Source organism: Panthera onca, chromosome B4 (assembly GCF_046562875.1).
Source record: "Panthera onca isolate mPanOnc1 chromosome B4, mPanOnc1 haplotype 2, whole genome shotgun sequence".
NCBI classification, from domain to species: Eukaryota; Metazoa; Chordata; class Mammalia; order Carnivora; family Felidae; genus Panthera; species Panthera onca.
Genome location: NC_138345.1, coordinates 24573661 through 24591394, shown reverse-complemented (window position 1 = coordinate 24591394; position 17734 = coordinate 24573661). Strand labels below are relative to the sequence as shown.

Here is a 17734-nt window from a genome sequence, read left to right as displayed (position 1 = left end):
GTTAATTTGACAAGAAGCAAAGAGAGGTAATAATTGAGGGTTGTAGACTCCTAGAATGTCAGTTAATCCTAGAATGTCCTGTAACGGACTAAATTGTGTTCCCTGCAAAATTCATATCATATATTGAAGTCAAAACCTCAAGTACCTTAGAGTGTGAATATATTTGGAGATGGGCCTTTAAATAGGTAATTAAGGTGAAATGAGGTCAGAGGACATGACCCTAATCTAACATGACCGGTGTCCTTATCAAAAGACAACATTAGGATATAGACACCAGGGAAAAGGCCCTGTATGAGGACATAGTGAGAAGATGACCATCTACAAGCTAAGGAGAGGGGCTTTCGGAGAAACCACACCTGCTGACACTTTGATTTCTTGCCTCCAGAGCTTTGAGAAAACAAAATTCTGTTGTTTAAGTGGTATTTTGTTTTGGTAGCCTGAGCAGACTAATATATCCTCCCCCCTTCTTTTTGGTAGAGAACATGATCATGTCACATAGTGGTGGTGGATGAGGACAGCAGGGAATTGGGGGGAGGACCCTGGTTGCCTTGACTCCTTGTTTCTTTCCATTATACCACATTTCTAGTCTATATTCTGGTTTGTTGACCACACACTTCCAATTTAGTATCCTGAGATACAATGTAGTGCATTAACTTTTCAGAAGTCTGAGATTCATTAGGTATGCAGTGTCACTTGTGTCCCAGATAACAAGGGAAGCAATCATGTACCCAGATAGTCAAAATTATTATTTCCTGGGACATCTCTTAATCCTTCTGAACTAAGGTCTTTATGATCATCAGCAATCTGCTATTTCAAAGTTGAATATATGAAATTTCAATTTATCCCCATGCACATGTGCAGAATTTGCAGTTACAAACTGTTTTCCATTACCAAAATGATTATCTTGACTAGATATCCATGATTTTCTGCTTGAGCCTCAGTATACATCATTTAGTTTAATAGAAACACTTTTATTCTCTATTCTGTTGGGATTTCTTTGGGAGACATTTCATTTTAATTTATTTGAACAAAACCCACAGAAAAATGCTAAATCAGTAAATTGTTTAAAGGTGCACATTTTGGGAGAGAAGCTGGACTCGAAAGGTTTCATGATGTACATAATTTAGTGTCACCATGTCTACTTGCAATTTTTAATGTTAATTCTTGGCTGTTTAGTCACCTTTGTAACTTGGAAAAGAAAGTTGTCTCCTCTTTTTTTTGGGGGGGGGTTGTATCATTTTTTATCATATCAAAACAAGCAAAAATATGTAATTTTTTCCTTCTTTAATATTTGAAGCAAGGGATTTTTCATCTGCCTGTACTTTTTCGGGTCAGTTTAGTTAGATATAATTTAGTTACAATAAAACTCACGGATTTTAAGTGTGCAATTCAATAAAGTTTGAGAAGTGCATTTAGTCATGTAAGCCTCACTACAATCATGATCTAGGACATTTCCATCACCTCTAAAAGTTTACTTGTGTCTGTTTGGAGTCTGGTCTCTGGCAAAGCTTGATCTGATTTCTATCACTGAAGCTTTGCCATTTTTAAAATTTCATATAAATGAAATAGTACAATATGTAGTCATATGTGTATTTGTTTTCTTTAAAAAAATTTTTTTTAAATGCTTATTTACTTTGAGGGAGAGAGGAAGTGTGTGTATGAGAGGGGGAGGGGCAGAGAGAGAAAAATAATCCTCAGCAGGCTCCCCTATTCGGAGCTCGATCCCATGAACCACAAGACCATGACCTGAGCCAAGATCAAGGTGACGCCCAACCTACTGGGCCACCCAGGCGCCCCTGTGTCTGTCTGCTTTTGCTTAGCAAATTGCATTTGAGATCCATCCATGATTTTGTGTTACGTTCCATTATGTTACATTACGTTACATTTTGTTGCTGAATAGTATTCTATTGTTTGTTTATCCATAGCTGTTTGAAGGACATTTGAGTCATTCCCAGCTTTTATACAGCTACCATAAACATTCACATCGTGGTTCTTGTGTGAACATAAATTTTCATTTCTCTTGGGTAGATACCTACCAGTAGGATTACGAGGTTATATACTAGGTGTATGTTTGGCTTTATAAGAAAGTGCTACACTGCTTTCCAAAGTGGCTGTAGCAGTTTGCAGCCAATAACATATGACAGTCCAATTACTCTACATTCTCACTAGCACTTGCTTTTGTCAGGATTTTTTTTTTTTTTTTTTAATGTTTGTTCATTTATTTATTTATTTAGAGGCTGGGGAGGGACAGAGAGGAGACAGAATTCCAAAAAGGCCCCACTCTGTTAGTGAGGAGACTGATGTTGGGTTCCATCTCACAAACTGAGATCCTGACCTGAGCCCAAATCACTAGTTAGATGCTCAACCAAGTAAGCCACCCAGGCCCCTCAGGATTTTTTTTTTTTTTTTTTTTAATTTTAGCTATTCTAATGGGTGTGTGGTGTAGTCTTTTAAAATTTATACTCCAGCCAGGTGGAGTGGAGTATTATCTTATTATGGCTTTAATTTTCATTTACTTGATGGATAATGAGTTGCATACCTTTTTTTCATATATTTATTGGCCATTTGTGAAATGTAGTTGTCTTCTTTTGTCCATTTTTTATTGGCTTGTCTTTTTTTTTTTTTAATTTTTTTTTTCAACGTTTATTTATTTTTGGGACAGAGAGAGACAGAGCGTGAACGGGGGAGGGACAGAGAGAGGGAGACACAGAATCGGAAACAGGCTCCAGGCTCTGAGCTATCAGCCCAGAGCCTGACGCGGGGCTCGAACTCACGGACTGTGAGATCGTGACCTGGCTAAAGTCGGACGCTTAACCGACTGCGCCACCCAGGCGCCCCAAGGCTTGTCTTTTTTTAAATTGACTCGGGGGAATTTTTAAAAATTATATTCTCGGTATGAGTCCTTCGTCAAACATTTATGTTGTGGCTTATCTTTTCACTTTCTTCAAAAAAATTTTTTTTAAATGTTTGTTCATTTTGGAGGGAGGGAGGGAGGGAGAGATAGAGCATCAGCAGGGGAGGGGCAGAGAGAGAGGGAGACATAGAATCTGAAGCAAGCCCCAGGCTCTGAGCTGTCAACACAGAGTCTGATGTGGGGCTTGAACCCACAAACTGTGGGATCATGAACTGAGCTGAAGTCGGACATTCAACCGACCGAGCCACTTAGGCACCCCTTCACTTTCTTAATACTATTTTTTAATGAGCAGAGCGTTTTAACGTTAATGATGGCTATAGTAGGCTGATTAATGGACTTCCATAGATATCTGTGTCCTAATCCCTGGAAACTATGAGTATGTTACCTCACATGGCAAAGGGGACTTTGCAAACATAATCAGGTTAAGGATCTTGAGCTGGGGAGATTATCCTAGATTACCCATACCCTGGGATGTATGTAGTCACAGGGTCCTTATAAGAGGGAGTGATGATGGTCAGAGTCAGAAAGGAGGAGATCTTTCTATAGAAGCAAAGTCAGAGAGAGATTTGATGATGCTTTTTTCTGAGTTGAAGATTGAAGAAAGGACCATGAGCCAAGGAATGCAGGTAGCTTCTAGACATGGAAAAGGCAAGGAAATGTATTCTCTGGAGTCTCCAAAAGGAACAAAGCCCCATTAACACCTTAATTTTAGTTGACTGTGACTTTGACCTCCAGAGCTACAACGATTATAGATTAGTGTTGCTTTAAGTCACTAAATTTGTTGTAATTTGTTACATAAACATTGGAAATGAATGCAATGGCTTACCTTTTCACTTTATTAAAAAGCAACTTATCAAATTTTTTTCTTTATTTTTTAGTGCTTATTGTATACTGGTTAACATTTGCCTACCCCGTGCTTGTGAAGTTATTCTATGTTTTCTTGCAGAAGCTTTACTGCATTACCTTTTACATTTGGACCTATGATATATCCTGAATAAATTTTGGAGTATGGTGTGAAGTAGGGTCAATGTTCATTAAAAAAAAATACCCCACAAATATCCAATGGCTCTAGCACAGGTACTGGGAAAATAGAATTCTTTCCCTCCTTGAATTGCATTGGCATTTTTGTCATTAATCCACTTTCTGTATCTGTTCCAAAGAGTTGTCTATTCTTACATCAAGCCCACACCATCTTAATTTCTGTAGCTTTATAGTAAACCTTGAAATTTGGTAGTGTGATTCTTCTACTTTAGTTTTGTCTTGGCTATACTTGGGTCTTTGCATTTCTAGATAGATTTTAGAATCACCTTGTCAATTTTTACAAAGCTGTTAGGATTTTGAATAGGGTTGTACAAGGTAAGCTGTTCTGGTACAGAAATTTAGATCCTTTAATTCTGCTAAATTTTATTCTATTGAATCTTTGCATATATATTTTTTCTGGCTTATCTGTTAATAACTGTGACTTTGTAATATTTATAACTTAATGTAAATTTATGATAGTAACATGTGCTTGTGGTATAGAATCATATTTGCTTAGTTTAGTGGAGGGAAAAACGGTTTTGAAACTGTGGGTCATGAAATCAATTAGGGGTCCTTGTATCCTATTTAGTCTTATAAAACTTTTAATTTTGTTTTTAAATTTATTTTTCATTTTATTTTATTAAAATTTTTTTTATTTTTTAATTTTTAAAATTTTTTATAAAGCCAATGATAACCAAGGAAATTTCAGTATTTCTTCTTCTTCTTTTTTTTAATGTTTATTTTTGACAGAGAGAGAGAGAGAGCGCGCATGGGCAGGGGAGGGGCAGAGAGCGAGAGGGAGACACAGAAACAGAAACAGGCTCCAGGCTCTGAGCTGTATGCACAGAGCCCGATGGGGGGCTGGAACTCAGAGACTGCGAGATCATGACCTGAGCTGAAGTCGGGCGCTCAACCTACTGAGCCACCCAGGCGTCCCTGTTAAAATCTCTTCACCTTTGTAAGCTGAAATTTCCGTATTTGGGGGGTGCCTGTGTGGCTTAGTTGGTTAAGTGCCAGACTCTTGATTTATGCTCAAGTCATGATCTCACTCTTTGTGGGTTCGAGGTTCACATCGGGCTCTGCACTGATAGTGCCAACCTGCTTGAGATTCTTTCTTTCTCTCTCTGCCCCTCTCCTCTTCAAAAATAAATAAGCATTAAAAAAAAGAATATATCACCTTTCAGTAGCTTGTATAAAATATCTGGATTAATGAAATTATTAAAGAAAGACTATTATGTCTATTCCAGATAATTATGGAGAGTAAGCCATTTATTGATTTATCTACCTGGGAATCTTCTATTGGGAATCTGGTGGCTGGGAGTAGTTCTCTTTTTCACGTAGGAGACTTAAGTTTTTCCTTTTACAGGTTGGACATTTTATGGCCCTTAGTAAAGGTAATATTCAATAAATACAGATTGATGGGCCAATTTTTAAAAATTTAATGGAGTCATGTTATTATTCCTATAGTTGTTGTGATTGGGAATGACCTAGTGGAGAGCTGAAAATTGGAGTTTTGTATGATCTTTAAATTAGTTTCCTCTTTGGCCTTTGGACAACACTTTGGACAACTCGTTTAAATCAAAAGCATATTCTTGTTGAAATGAAAAGCTTGAAATACAGGGCCTTTTACACTATTACAAAGCAGTTGATAAAGATAACAAAATGATTTTACCTAACGTAGAAACGCTTCCGTAACTTCAAAAATGTAGGGAGATACTTGCAATGAAGAGGCAGAGAAAAAGCGATTGGCACAGGATACCGTTGAAATTATGTGTATTTATTTATTTAAAAAAACTTTTCATGTTTATTTGTTTTTGACAGAGAGGGAGAGAGACAGAGCATGAGTGGGGGAGGGGCAGAGAAAGGGAGACACGGAATCTGAAATAGGCTCCAGGCTCTGAGCTGCCAGCACAGCCCCCCGACGTGGGGCTCGGACTCACAGACCTTGAGATCATGACCTGAGCCAAAGTCGGAGGCTCAACCGACTGAGTCACCCAGGCGCCCCATGTGTATTTATTTTTAAATTGTGAGTCTTTACAGTACGGAGTATACTTCTTTAACTCATACCCCCAATGTTTAGTACATTGCTTGGTGCAGCGCTGTCGATTAATAAATGTTTGCTAAATTTTGGAGGAAGGTTAGAAAGTAAAGCCAGAGTCGCCTTATATCTGAAAAAAAAAAAAAAAAAAAAAAAAAAAAGAAAAAGGAAGTAAAGATTTGGCTTTCTTCATATTCTAACCCTTTTTAATCCTACATCAGAACTGGTATCTCTGGTTCACTAACATTTCTTAATCAACAAAATTCTGCCAACTTTCGCAGCTTTCTTGAGGAAAGGATTTTATTTTCTAGAATCACCCTGTGGCGCCCTCTGCCGGAGTTGTCAGGAAACTTCGCACTTAAGTCCCTTCCCTGGGTTTTCATTTACGTTCCTCCCCGTTCTTTTTTCGGAGGCTCCCCTACACGCATGCGCTTTTGATGAAGCGCTTAGGCGGTGACAGACTACAATTCCCAGAAGACCATGCCAAAGAAAAACAAATCTCGTGGTCGCGGGGAGGAGGAGGGAAAGACAGGAAGGCTCGCGAGAGAACGTGTTTGAGGCGGCTGCGCGAAGTGGGTGGAGCGGGGTGGAGAGAGTGAGGAGGAAGAGGAGGAGGTGCCGTCCCACAATACCAGGCGGGAGGGCGGTAGGCGGTTTGTATCCGGGCTGTGAGGTGCTCGGCGCCTCCGCGGACCTTGCTGCCTCTGTCTCTTTAACGCGAGAGGAAGCTATGCAGAGGGGTGGAAAATGGCAGAGCTGCAGATGTTACTAGAGGAGGAGATCCCGTCTGGCAAGAGGGCGCTGATAGAGAGTTACCAGAATCTGACCCGGGTGGCGGACTACTGTGAAAACAACTACATACAGGTGAGGAGCGCGGGCGGGCGGACGGGCGCTGGCCCGCCGGGCCGAGGATCCGCCGCCTGTCGCCCGAGTGACCAGCCCACTGGGCGGGGTGGGGAACTGCCCTAACCTCAGCGGCTGCCTCAGCCTCACCCTCAACCCCAACCCCAGCCCCAGCCCCAGCCCCAGCCCCCAGCCGGGGAGAGCCAGTGGCCAGGCTGTGGGAGTCGGGCTGAGATACAGGAAGTGGCTGTGGTGGTTGAAACCGATAGAAGGGGAGAGAGAAAATGGGCGAGGGAGCCCGGAGCTCGCCGCAGCAGCAGCCCGGCGTCCCCCTGCTGTCCGCCTCCTTTCGGGCTGGGCCCCCCGGGTCGCTCTGCCCCCCCCCCCCCCCCCTTCGGCAGCCTTCTATTCGCCGGGCTTCTGTCCGGGAGAGCCAGCTGCCTCTCCGTCCGAGAGGGGTCTAGGACGGAGAGAGAGGAGAGGAAAGGGCAGGGACGAGGCGCGGGGAGGAGCAGCAGAAGGGGGAGGAAAAGCGGGGTGTGTGTCGGGGGAGGGCGGGGTGGGGGCGATTATGTCAGTTTAACCCAGAGGGTGTGTCTTTTATTTATTTATTTTTTAAAAAATTTGTCATGAGTCACATTACACAGACCTCCCCGAGGAGAGGAGGAAACGGGTGGGAAGTGAGGGAAGGCGTATAAGAGAAGTTAATCTCAAAATTCCTTTAATTGAAGGTTTGTGAATTTGCCTGGCTGTCCGTTTTCAAGTCGGGTTTTTCCACCCTCTCCTCATTTTCACTTCCATCCCACTATAAGGTATTCTAGAGGTTGTTATGATTGTCGTTATTATAAAACGTAAATTATTCTTAACTACTTGGAAAAATGTCTTACTCTCTCTTCCCCAAAAGTTCTTGAACTGTTGGCTTTATAAGTAACTTAAAATAGAATGTTGTAACCGCCGGTTGCGTTTTCTGAGGTTTCTCTTTTTCCGACCGAAGTAAATGCATAGAATATGAATCCGAGTAGATTGCCGAATATATTTAGTCTTAGAATCGTAATGTAAAGTGTTATTGTAAATTTATTAGGAGATTCTTGGGGTCTTATTTATGACAGATTGAAAGTGATTTATGTTGTAGTTTGGTTTGTAGATCTTTAAGTGGGTAAACCAACAGTTTGCTATAGAAGCAGATAACCAGCAGAGTCCTTTGTATCAATATAATGGCATCAGAAATTCGCTTGCTAGTTTAAGGCATAACCCAAACGTACTTTGAAAGATTAGGGTTATTGTAATTCAGAACCAAAGTATTTATAGAAATGCCTCCCATGTGATTATCATTTTTAAGAACCAACAGTTTCTGGGTTGGCAAATGCTTTTCTTTATTTTTAGAAGGAGATACTGTTTTCAGGATATTTTGAATAATTCTCAATTTCGGTATTAGTAACATTGTATCCTCAGCAGCACCAGTAGGAATTTATCTCATAAACTTTTTCAGGCTTTTACTTTAGGAGTTATAAATAAACTTGTTGAATGCCCACCATGTCTACTGTATTACTTGCTTTTGTAAACTTTGTAGTCTTTTAAAAAAACTCTAAAATCTAAAGAAATGTGGATATAGTTTTGAAATAGAAAAGTTATAGTTTATCGATATTAAAATATACAACTTTTATTCAACTTAACCCGAAAAGCCTAAAAATTGAGGTGAATCTCAGTTTGCTGAAGGTTCTAAAGATTTTGAAAGTCAAACGCAAAGCACAGGAAGTTAATTTGCCCCGAATCCAGAGAAGTCATTTCTTTGTAGAAGTCGGTAAATAAGTACTTCATAAAGGGGTGGCTACTTTTGTTTTGCGTGTTGGGAAATCTGACAAATATATGGTGTGGTAACTGCTATGTGTTGGCAAATACAAACGTGTTTTAACTTGTCTGTTGACTACTGTTTTTTCAGGTAGTTGTGTGCCGTAGGCTTTTATTTTTTTGTTTATTTTTCCTCTGTGACCCCTTTCTTCTTCCCCTTCTGTCACCATCATGTAACTCTGAAGCACTTTTTAAACTTCGTTGGTAGTATTGCTAGTTAGATAAGTCATATTATTTCTTCTGCAGTCTTTTTTAAACTTGCTAGTTCCATGCTGCCAAGAGCCACTGCTAGTGGCCCCAAGTTGTTTTTGGTGGTCCTAAACTTGATACCAGTGAGGTACCAGTGGGGCTGGGGGGGGGTGGGGGGAGGGGATGAAATTCACATGTAGTCTTAGCAGCCTTGAAACTTTGGGCAGCATGTTGCAGGCTACTAGCTAGCTGCCTTCCTGAGATGCTCAGACAGGGTCAGGCTCGGACAGGCTGAGAAGATGGTGAAGACTGGAAGTTGATGTAGTAGCTGTCTTTGTGACATGCTGTGCTGCTAACTTTGTTGCTGTGAATAGGGTACAAATAGTGCTAGACATCCATTTAGGTGTCTTTGGAGATCTTTCCCTTTCTGTGACCCTGATTGGGTTATAACCAGCATCTTATGTAAACATACCACCTCCCAGAGAAAGTATACACGCTCACTTGTGTTTCGAGAATTTTTTTATACCCAAGGTGAGTTAATTGATTGCCTGAGTGTTTTTTATCCTGAGAGTTCAATTTTCATTTTGTTGTCCTGCAGTTCGGAAGTACAGTTCAGTTCAGGTGAGTGGTTTAGCTGACGAGTTCTTTTGGCTGTAGTGCAGTTGAGCCTAGAGTACTTTATTAGCTCTTTGGGTCCTGTTGACTTTAATTATTAAATTGTTTTATTAATAGCATAACTTCTCAAGAGAGTCCATTATTGTAAAAAGGATGGGCCTTTTGAAATTGCTGTTGGGAAATGATACTCAAAATAGAAAGTGGTTTTTATATAGATATGAAGAAAACTCTTTGCGTTTTTCTGTCTTTGAATTTTTCTGGTGGGTTGTGTCAAGGACAGTCGCTCGTCAACTTGAACAAACTTAATTCATCTGGCCATTTCCCTTTGCTCTATGTTAGGGTCCGTATTGCCTTTGTCATGGGCACTATTATGGGGAATAGGAAGGTAATAAGCTAAGTGAAAAGCAGTAGAAGCTGCTTAAGGTTTCTCGGCATGCAGATTGCTAGATTGGGTAAGGCCGTAAAAGTCTTCCATACAACTTAATTTGTTAATTTAATTTTTCCGCCTGGAATTCCCCCAACAAGAGCTACATTTGGATTAACAAGTATATTCTAAAGTCTGTGAGTATGAAGGGGATATGATTAGTGAGCTACTTAGTTTTTACCTTGTTTTCCTTTCCACGTGAGGTTAACTTATGCTCATTGCTCATGCACATTTGATCTTGGAAGGCAGGTAATTTTGAGCAGGAATACTTTGGAGTAGGTAAAAGCTAACATTTCTGATACTGCACACTGTATGCTAGTTTAAAAATAATGTCAGTTCCAATAATTCTATGATTCTTTCTCAAACAGATGATCAATCTGCAGTTCAGAATCAAATACCTAGCCTAAAGTTCTGTTCTTGTGTTACATAGTGTCTGGAATCAAACCCAGATTTTCTGATTCTGTATCCTAAGTTCCTTTTAATGAATACTGACTGAATGGGGTGCTTACCTCAGCAGAGAGGATAAAAAGCTGGTGTGAAGAGGGTAATATAATTGTTTCTATTTATTGAGTACTTATTGTGTCACAGCCTTTACTGGTTGATATATATTATCTTTTTAAAAAAAATTTTAAAATTTATTTTAAAAGTTTATTTATTTCGAGAGAGTGAGTACATGAGCGGGGCAGGGCAGAGAGAGAGAGAGAGAGAGAGAGAGAGAAAGAGAGAAAGAGAGAAAAAGAATCTCCAGCAGGTTCCTCACTGTCAGCATGGAGCCTGATGCGGAGCTCAAACTCACGAACCGTAAGATCATGACCTGAGTGGAAACCATGAGTCGGACGCTTAACCTACTGAACCACCCTGGTACCCTGATTTGTATTATCTTTAATCCTTATAAAAGCTCTCCATGATAGGCAGTATTCTCTTATAGACGAGGAAATTAGGAGTCAGGAAAGTTAAGTGAGTTTTGTTTGATCATACAGTTAGTAATTGGCTGTCAGGGTTTCTGCCTAACTCAGAGACTTCATAGGCTAGGTTCTTTCCATATCACACTGTCTCTAGACTTGAGTGAGTCTAGAACTCAGAGACTAATTCAGAAATGTCATGGGATAAATAGACTCTTGTTGGGCAAACTAGGAACCTAACAACTATTTTCCATTGTTCCTTTTGAGCTCCACGTTGCAAATATAAGACAGGTGGTGTGTTAATAATTTGGAGGCTTGATTTCATCACCAAAGGATGGTAGCTTTGACACCTGAAGTGTTGAATTATAGGAATCATAGGCTCGCTTTTCATTGAGCTTAGTGGATCCTTTTCCTTTCTATGCATCCTTGCCTGTTATTTAAATTCTGGTTCAGCTTTGCAATTGTGATAAGAAAATTTGTAGAATAATTAGTAGAAATTAACAAACAAGTCTTGAAAGATTGTGGTTTTTAATGATTTACACACAAACTAGTTTCAGGAGATTGAGATTAGGATTGATTGGAAATGATGGAATTCTTAGAATTTCACTTCGCATTTTGAGTACAGCAGTGGCTAGCAACATTAGAGATACAGGTTGGAAATCTATATGAATTAAACAGGGTTTTAGTAATAACGTACAGTGTGGTGACTGTAGTTGATAATACAGTATTTTGCATTTGAAAGTTGCTGAGAGAATAGCTCTTAAAAATTCTCACCACAAGAAAAAAAATTACAGCTTGTGGTGATGGATGTTGCCTAGATTTATTGTGGTGATCATTTCGCAGTATATACAAATATTGAATGATGTACATGTGAAACTGATGTTAGGACATTTATATTTAAAGTAAAACAGAACAGGGCTTTTCATAATTTTATGCAAGATCCTCAGTTAATTGTTAGATTGATCTATATCATGCCACAACATGTTTATTTATTTATTAAAAAAATTTTTTTACCACATGTTTATTAATGCTGCTATGAAACAGACAGGATCTGACCTTCTGTATTAGGTCTTAAGAAAGTCCAGTCATAAAGATAGAATATTGTATCAGTTTTTAATTAATACTCTCAAGAATATGGACTATTTTTTATGGTTGTGTGATATTTAAAAGTTTGTATTAGTGGCGTCTGGGTGGCTTAGTCAGTTGAGTTTCTGACTCGATCTCAGTTCAGGTATTGTTCTTAGAGTCATGAGTTCAACCCCTGTGATGGGCTCTGTGCTGGGTGTGGAGCCTACTTTAAAAAAAAAAAAAAAAAAAAAAAAAAAAAAAAAAAAAGGTTTGTATTAAAACAAGTGTCCTCTCTCCTTTTTCCTTTTGTAACTTTAATGCTAATAAGAACTTTACCTGTGGTGCTTTGATCTAGACCTGTTCTGTTTAGAATCCTGAGTTTTACCATGGTTATGTCTTTTGGACATGGTTTTTTAGAAAATTGTTAAAATAATCCCTTAGGATGAGGGTACTTCTCTAATTCCTCCTGTGTGCTTCTGCTTCCTCTGGTTGGTTCTGATAGCCAAAGAATGCTATTACTCCTTGTAGTAGAAGAAAGGTATTTGGGCATATGGGGGTCTGATCAGGGGTTGTCGTTGTTTAGATAAACCCTATTTATCTTGAGTGAAATTTGTCCTAGGAATTTTGTCCTACGACATTTGTGAGTTAACAGACAGGAAATATATTAGCCAGAAAGGAAGAGCACTAAAATTGGGAGAAGAGGTTGAATCAAACATTAGGAGTTTATGTAGATGTAATTCCATAAAAATTTCATGTTGGTATGAAAAGTAAGGTTAAAATAGTAGTTAAATGCTAATTTAAGGGCATTAAAAAAGTTTGAGGGGTGCAGGGCTGGCTCATTTGGAATAGCATGTGACTCATGATGTTAGTCTTCATCTCAGAGTTGTGGGTTTGAGCCCTACATTGAGTGTAGAGACTACTAAAAAAAAGTAAATTTAAAAAGTTTGAATTTGGGGGGAGCTGTATATTTTTTCTAATGTCTTTGTGTTGATCGTGATCTCCATTGAAATTATGGTTTGATTTTAGAAGAAATAGTAGTCAAACCCCAGAACCAGAAACTTTTTAGTCGTTAATGTTTAGTAAGACACTATACTACAAAATAAGGGATTTTGAAAAAATGACAGCATTGAGAAGATATTTGGAAAATAGCAATTATTGGGTTTTATTTCTATGTATTTATAGTTTATTTATCGGGGTGCTTGGGTGGCTCGGTTGAGTGTCCGACTATTGATTTCAGCTCAGGTTGTGATCCCAGGGTCATGGGTTTGAGCCCTGAGTAGGGCTCTGCACTGAGCATGGAGCCTGCTTAAGATTCTCTCTCTTTCTCTCTCTCTTTCTCTTTCTGCCCGTCTCTCCTCCCTTGTGTGCATGCTCTCTCGCTCTCTCAAAAGAAATATTTTTTTAAATTAAAATAATTAAAAGCCGTTAAAATTTGTTTGTTTATAGTCTCTACACCCAACGTGGGGCTCAAACTCATGACCATGAGATCAAGAGTAGCATGCTCTGTGGACTGAGCCAGGCAAGAGCCCCTGGATTTTATTTTATATTTTATTTATTTTAATTTTATTTTTTAAATTTACATCCAAATTAGTTAGCATATAGTGCAACAATGATTTCAGGAGTAGATTCCTTAATGCCCCTTACCCGTTTAGACCATCCCCCCTCCCCCCCTGGATTTTATTTTTAAAGGAAATAACTGATCTGATCATGTTAACAGTAAACATTAATTCCTTAGAAAGGAGACTTGAAGTTTTCTAGGGTCATTGCTCTGTGTCAACTGAAATAGATACGTTAACCTTGGATCTACTAATTTTCTTTATATACAAAATGAAATTTTCTTGGAAATGGTTTGTAGTGAACTGATGTTTGTGAAGAAAATCTGAAAGCAAAACAAAACATCCTAAGGAAGATAATGTGTATTTGTTATCAGATAGATTGTAATTTTTTGATATGTATCTATGTTTTAGCAACTTGAGCAAATGTTGGCAGAATTGTGATTTATGTTAAAGAATATTGGTAGGGCTATTTCAGATATAGCTTAAAGTGTAAATAAACTAATTTTAAGTCTTATTTTACTAATAACACAGTAATTAAAAATTCATTATGGAAAATTTCAAACATACTAAAAAAATGGAGAGAACAGTATTATAAATCCTCCTATGTTCATCACCCACCCTTAACAATTACTAACTCATGGCCAGTCTCCTTTCATCTGTGTTCCTCTTAAATTTCCCTACCATTATTTTAAAGCCTATCTTTTGCATATCATTTCATCCATAAATATTTTAGTATATGTACCCCTAGAAGATAAAGGCTTATTATTAAGTCCATTGCATAACTTTTATATGTGGAGAACAAAGATAATGTCGGTTATTAAAATTTATTGGTGACAGAAAGGAGTAGAGGCTTTTAAGATAGCTAATTATACATATGTATACGTATATACATATATATATAATTAAAAAAAATTTTTTTTAATGTTTCTTTCTTTATTTTTGAAGGAGAGAGAGAGACAGACATGAGCTGGGGAGGAGCAGAGAGAGAGGGAGACACAGAATTTGAAGTAGGCTCCAGGCTCTAAGCTGTCAGCACAGAGCCTGATGCGGGGCTTGAACCCACAAACTGTGAGATCATGACCTTAGCCGAAGCCGGACGCTCAACCGACTGAGCCACCCAGGCACCCCAACATAGGTATTTTTATAGTTAATATATTTTTAATTTATAGCTAATTTTGTTAGTGATTCCTGCCGTAAGTTAATTAGATACAGCTATATTATTTGCTTCATGATGGATTATTTTCTTTTTTGAGAATTTAATTGGCTTTATTAAGCAATTCATAAATCAAGGATCATCCCACATAACAAGTAGAGGGGAGCTCCCAAGCAAGAATCTTTTTATTGAGGTATAATCCATATAATAGAAAACTAATCATTTTATTTCTTTATTTAAAAAAATTTTTTTTAATGTTTATTTTCAAGAGAGAAAGAGAGAGTACGTGGGGGAGGGCAGAGAGAGAGAGGGAGACATTGAATCCAAAGCAGGCTCCAGAGCCAGATGCGGGGCTCAAACACACAAACTGAGATCATGAGCTGAAGTCAGATGCCTAACCGACTGAGCCACCCAGGGGCCCCGAAAACCAATCATTTTAAAGTATACAGTTCAGTAGTGTTTAGTACATTCACAGTGTTGTGCATTCATTACCTTGATCTAGTTCCAAAACGTTTTCATCACCCCTCAAAGTAACCCTGTACTCATTAAACAGTTTGTCTCTATCCCTACCCACCTCATACCTGACATCCACCAATTTGCTTTCTGTGTCTTTGAATTTACCTAGTCTATATAGTTCATATAAGTGGAATTATGCAATATATGGCCTTTTGTTTCTGGCTTCATTCACTTATATTAAACATGATGTATATTTAAAATATTAAAAAAAACTTTTAAAACATTTTATTAATTTTTAGAGAAAGAGAGAGACACAGAGTACAAGTTGGGGTGGGGCAGAGAGTGAGGGAGACACAGAATCCGAAGGAGGCTCCAGGCTCTGAGCTGTCAGCACAGAGCCTCATGCTGGGCTGCTCAAACCTGTGAACCACAAGATCATGACCTGAGCTGAATTCAGATGCTTAACCACCTGAGCCACCCACACCCCCCTATTCTTAAAATACTCATTTATTTTGAGAGAGCCTGCATGTGCTCACGGGAGCATGAGTAGGGGAGGAGCAGAGAGAGAAGGAAAGGGAGAATCCCAAGCCGACTCCACATTCAGCAAGGAGCCCAACGTGGGGATCGATCCCACAACCATGAGATCATGACCTGAGTGGAAATCAACAGATGCTTAACTGATTGACCCACCCAGGTGCCCCAAGCATCGTGTTTTTGAGGTTCATTCATTTTACAGCATGTATTAGTACTTAATCCCATCCCTTTTTATGGCCAAGTAATATTCTGTATATACCACATTTTGTTTATCCATTCATCTATTGATGGACATTTGAGTTGTTTTTAACTTTTGGCTATTGTGAATGATATTGCTATGAATATTCATGTATGGTACTTGTTTGAGTGCCTCTCTTCAATTTTTGCATACACACACACACACACACATACTTAGTGGTTCATAATGTTTTTGTTGTGAAATATATAACTATATAAATTTGCACTGTAGTACCATTATATTGTGGTATAATGAGGCAATTCCAGGCATCAACATATACTGAGAATTTCAGTGTAAATTGATAGAAATTAAGGCTGAGAGCCTAATTTTTCACTTCTGTATCATCATAATTTCCCCCCTGATTACTAAAGTTATATTAAATATGGTAATTGTGCAATTTTAAACTTTTTAGAAACATATGGCTTAGACAGTTACAAGTTGGTGGAGCATATGACTCTTGATCTCAAGGTTGTGAGTTTGAACCCCATGTTGGGTATAGAGATTACTGAAAAATAAAATCTTAAAATCACTTCTGTGCACAGCCTTTAATTTTTTTTAATTTGCTTTATTTTTTAGAGAGTGTGTGTGTGGGGGGAGGTTGGGGCAGAGGGAGAGTGAGAGAGAGAATAGTAAACAGGCTCCACGACCAGTGCGGAGTCCAACATGGGGCTTGATTCCACGACCCTGAGATTATGACCAAAACCAAAATCAAGAGTCAGACGTCCAACCAACTGAGCCACCCATGCGCCCCTCTGTACAGCCTTTAAAAAAATGTATCTAAAGTTTATTCTGTGTAGTTGGTAAATTTATATTGTTTATTGCCAAGGCAGAAAATATTTCATTTTAAAAACAAAAATTCTGAAAGTTCTGTGAGATTATGTAATTATTAAATCAAACATCAATTCCTACTGAGCTTAAATGAAGCATAGTATGCAAGATGTGCGTCTGGATAGTCTCAGCTGCTTTTAATTAGAGCAAATTTTTATTTTTTATCTCCTTGAAACTTAAAGGGAACAAAAATACCGTACTAATGAAAGTGTATATTATTATTTTTTAAATGTTTATTCATTTATTTCAGAGAGAGAGAGAGAGAGAGAGAGAGAGAGAGAGAGAGAAATGAATGTGCATGCATGCAAGTGGGGCAGAGGCATAGAGAGGAGAGAATCCTAAGCAGAGAACCCTGATGTGGGGCTCAATCTCATGAACTGTGAGATCATGATCTAAGCCGAAATCAAGAGTTGGACGTTCAACTGACTGAGCCACCCAGGCACCCCCAACAAATACTTATTTTTTTTTTTTAATTTTTTTTAACATTTATTTATTTATTTTTATTTATTTATTTATTTTAAACATTTTTGTTTTTTTAACGTTTATTTTTGAGACAGAGAGAGACAGAGCATGAATGGGGGAGGGTCAGAGAGAGGGAGACACAGAATTGAAACAGGCTCCAGGCTCTGAGCTGTCAGCACAGAGCCCGACGCGGGGCTCGAACTCACGGACCGCGAGATTGTGACCTGAGCCAAAGTCGGCGCTCAACCGACTGAGCCACCCAGGCGCCCCAACATTTATTTATTTTTGAGACAGAGAGAGACAGAGCATGAATGGGGGAGGGGCAGAGAGAGAGGGAGACAGAATCAGAAGCAAGACACAGAATCTGAGCCATCAGCCCAGAGCCCGACGCAGGGCTCGAACTCGCGGACCGTGTGATCGTGACCTGAGCTGAAGTCGGACGCTTAACCAACTGAGCCACCCAGGTGCCCCCCAGCGAATACTTATTTTAAAAAGCAATGTGATGGAAAGGGATTATGAGTTCCATTTTAAAATTACGGATACTACTCAAAAGTGGGCCTTTAAAACCCAGCAATCTCCCTATATTTTTCACATCAGTATATTCTTCCACTCACTGTAAATGGTTTTAAATTTTCTCTTCCCTTTT

At 38.9% G+C, this 17734-nt stretch overlaps 1 protein-coding gene across 15 annotated transcripts in view; it reads left to right on the top strand.

Annotated features, from left to right (window-relative positions):
• Positions 1-6558: 6558 nt before the first annotated feature.
• ABI1 (abl interactor 1) overlaps positions 6559-17734 on the top strand; it is a 128510-nt gene continuing 117334 nt past the window's right edge. For 4 of the 15 annotated variants that reach the window (XM_060659116.3, XM_060659111.3, XM_060659114.3 and 1 more), the window contains exon 1: positions 6560-6836. In XM_060659116.3, the coding sequence (XP_060515099.1) occupies positions 6720-6836 (117 nt within the window). In that variant the 5' untranslated portion in view covers positions 6560-6719. Of the gene's footprint in view, positions 6837-17734 lie in introns of all 15 variants that reach the window. The other 11 variants (XM_060659120.3, XM_060659115.3, XM_060659118.3 and 8 more) reach the window with 3 other exon arrangements.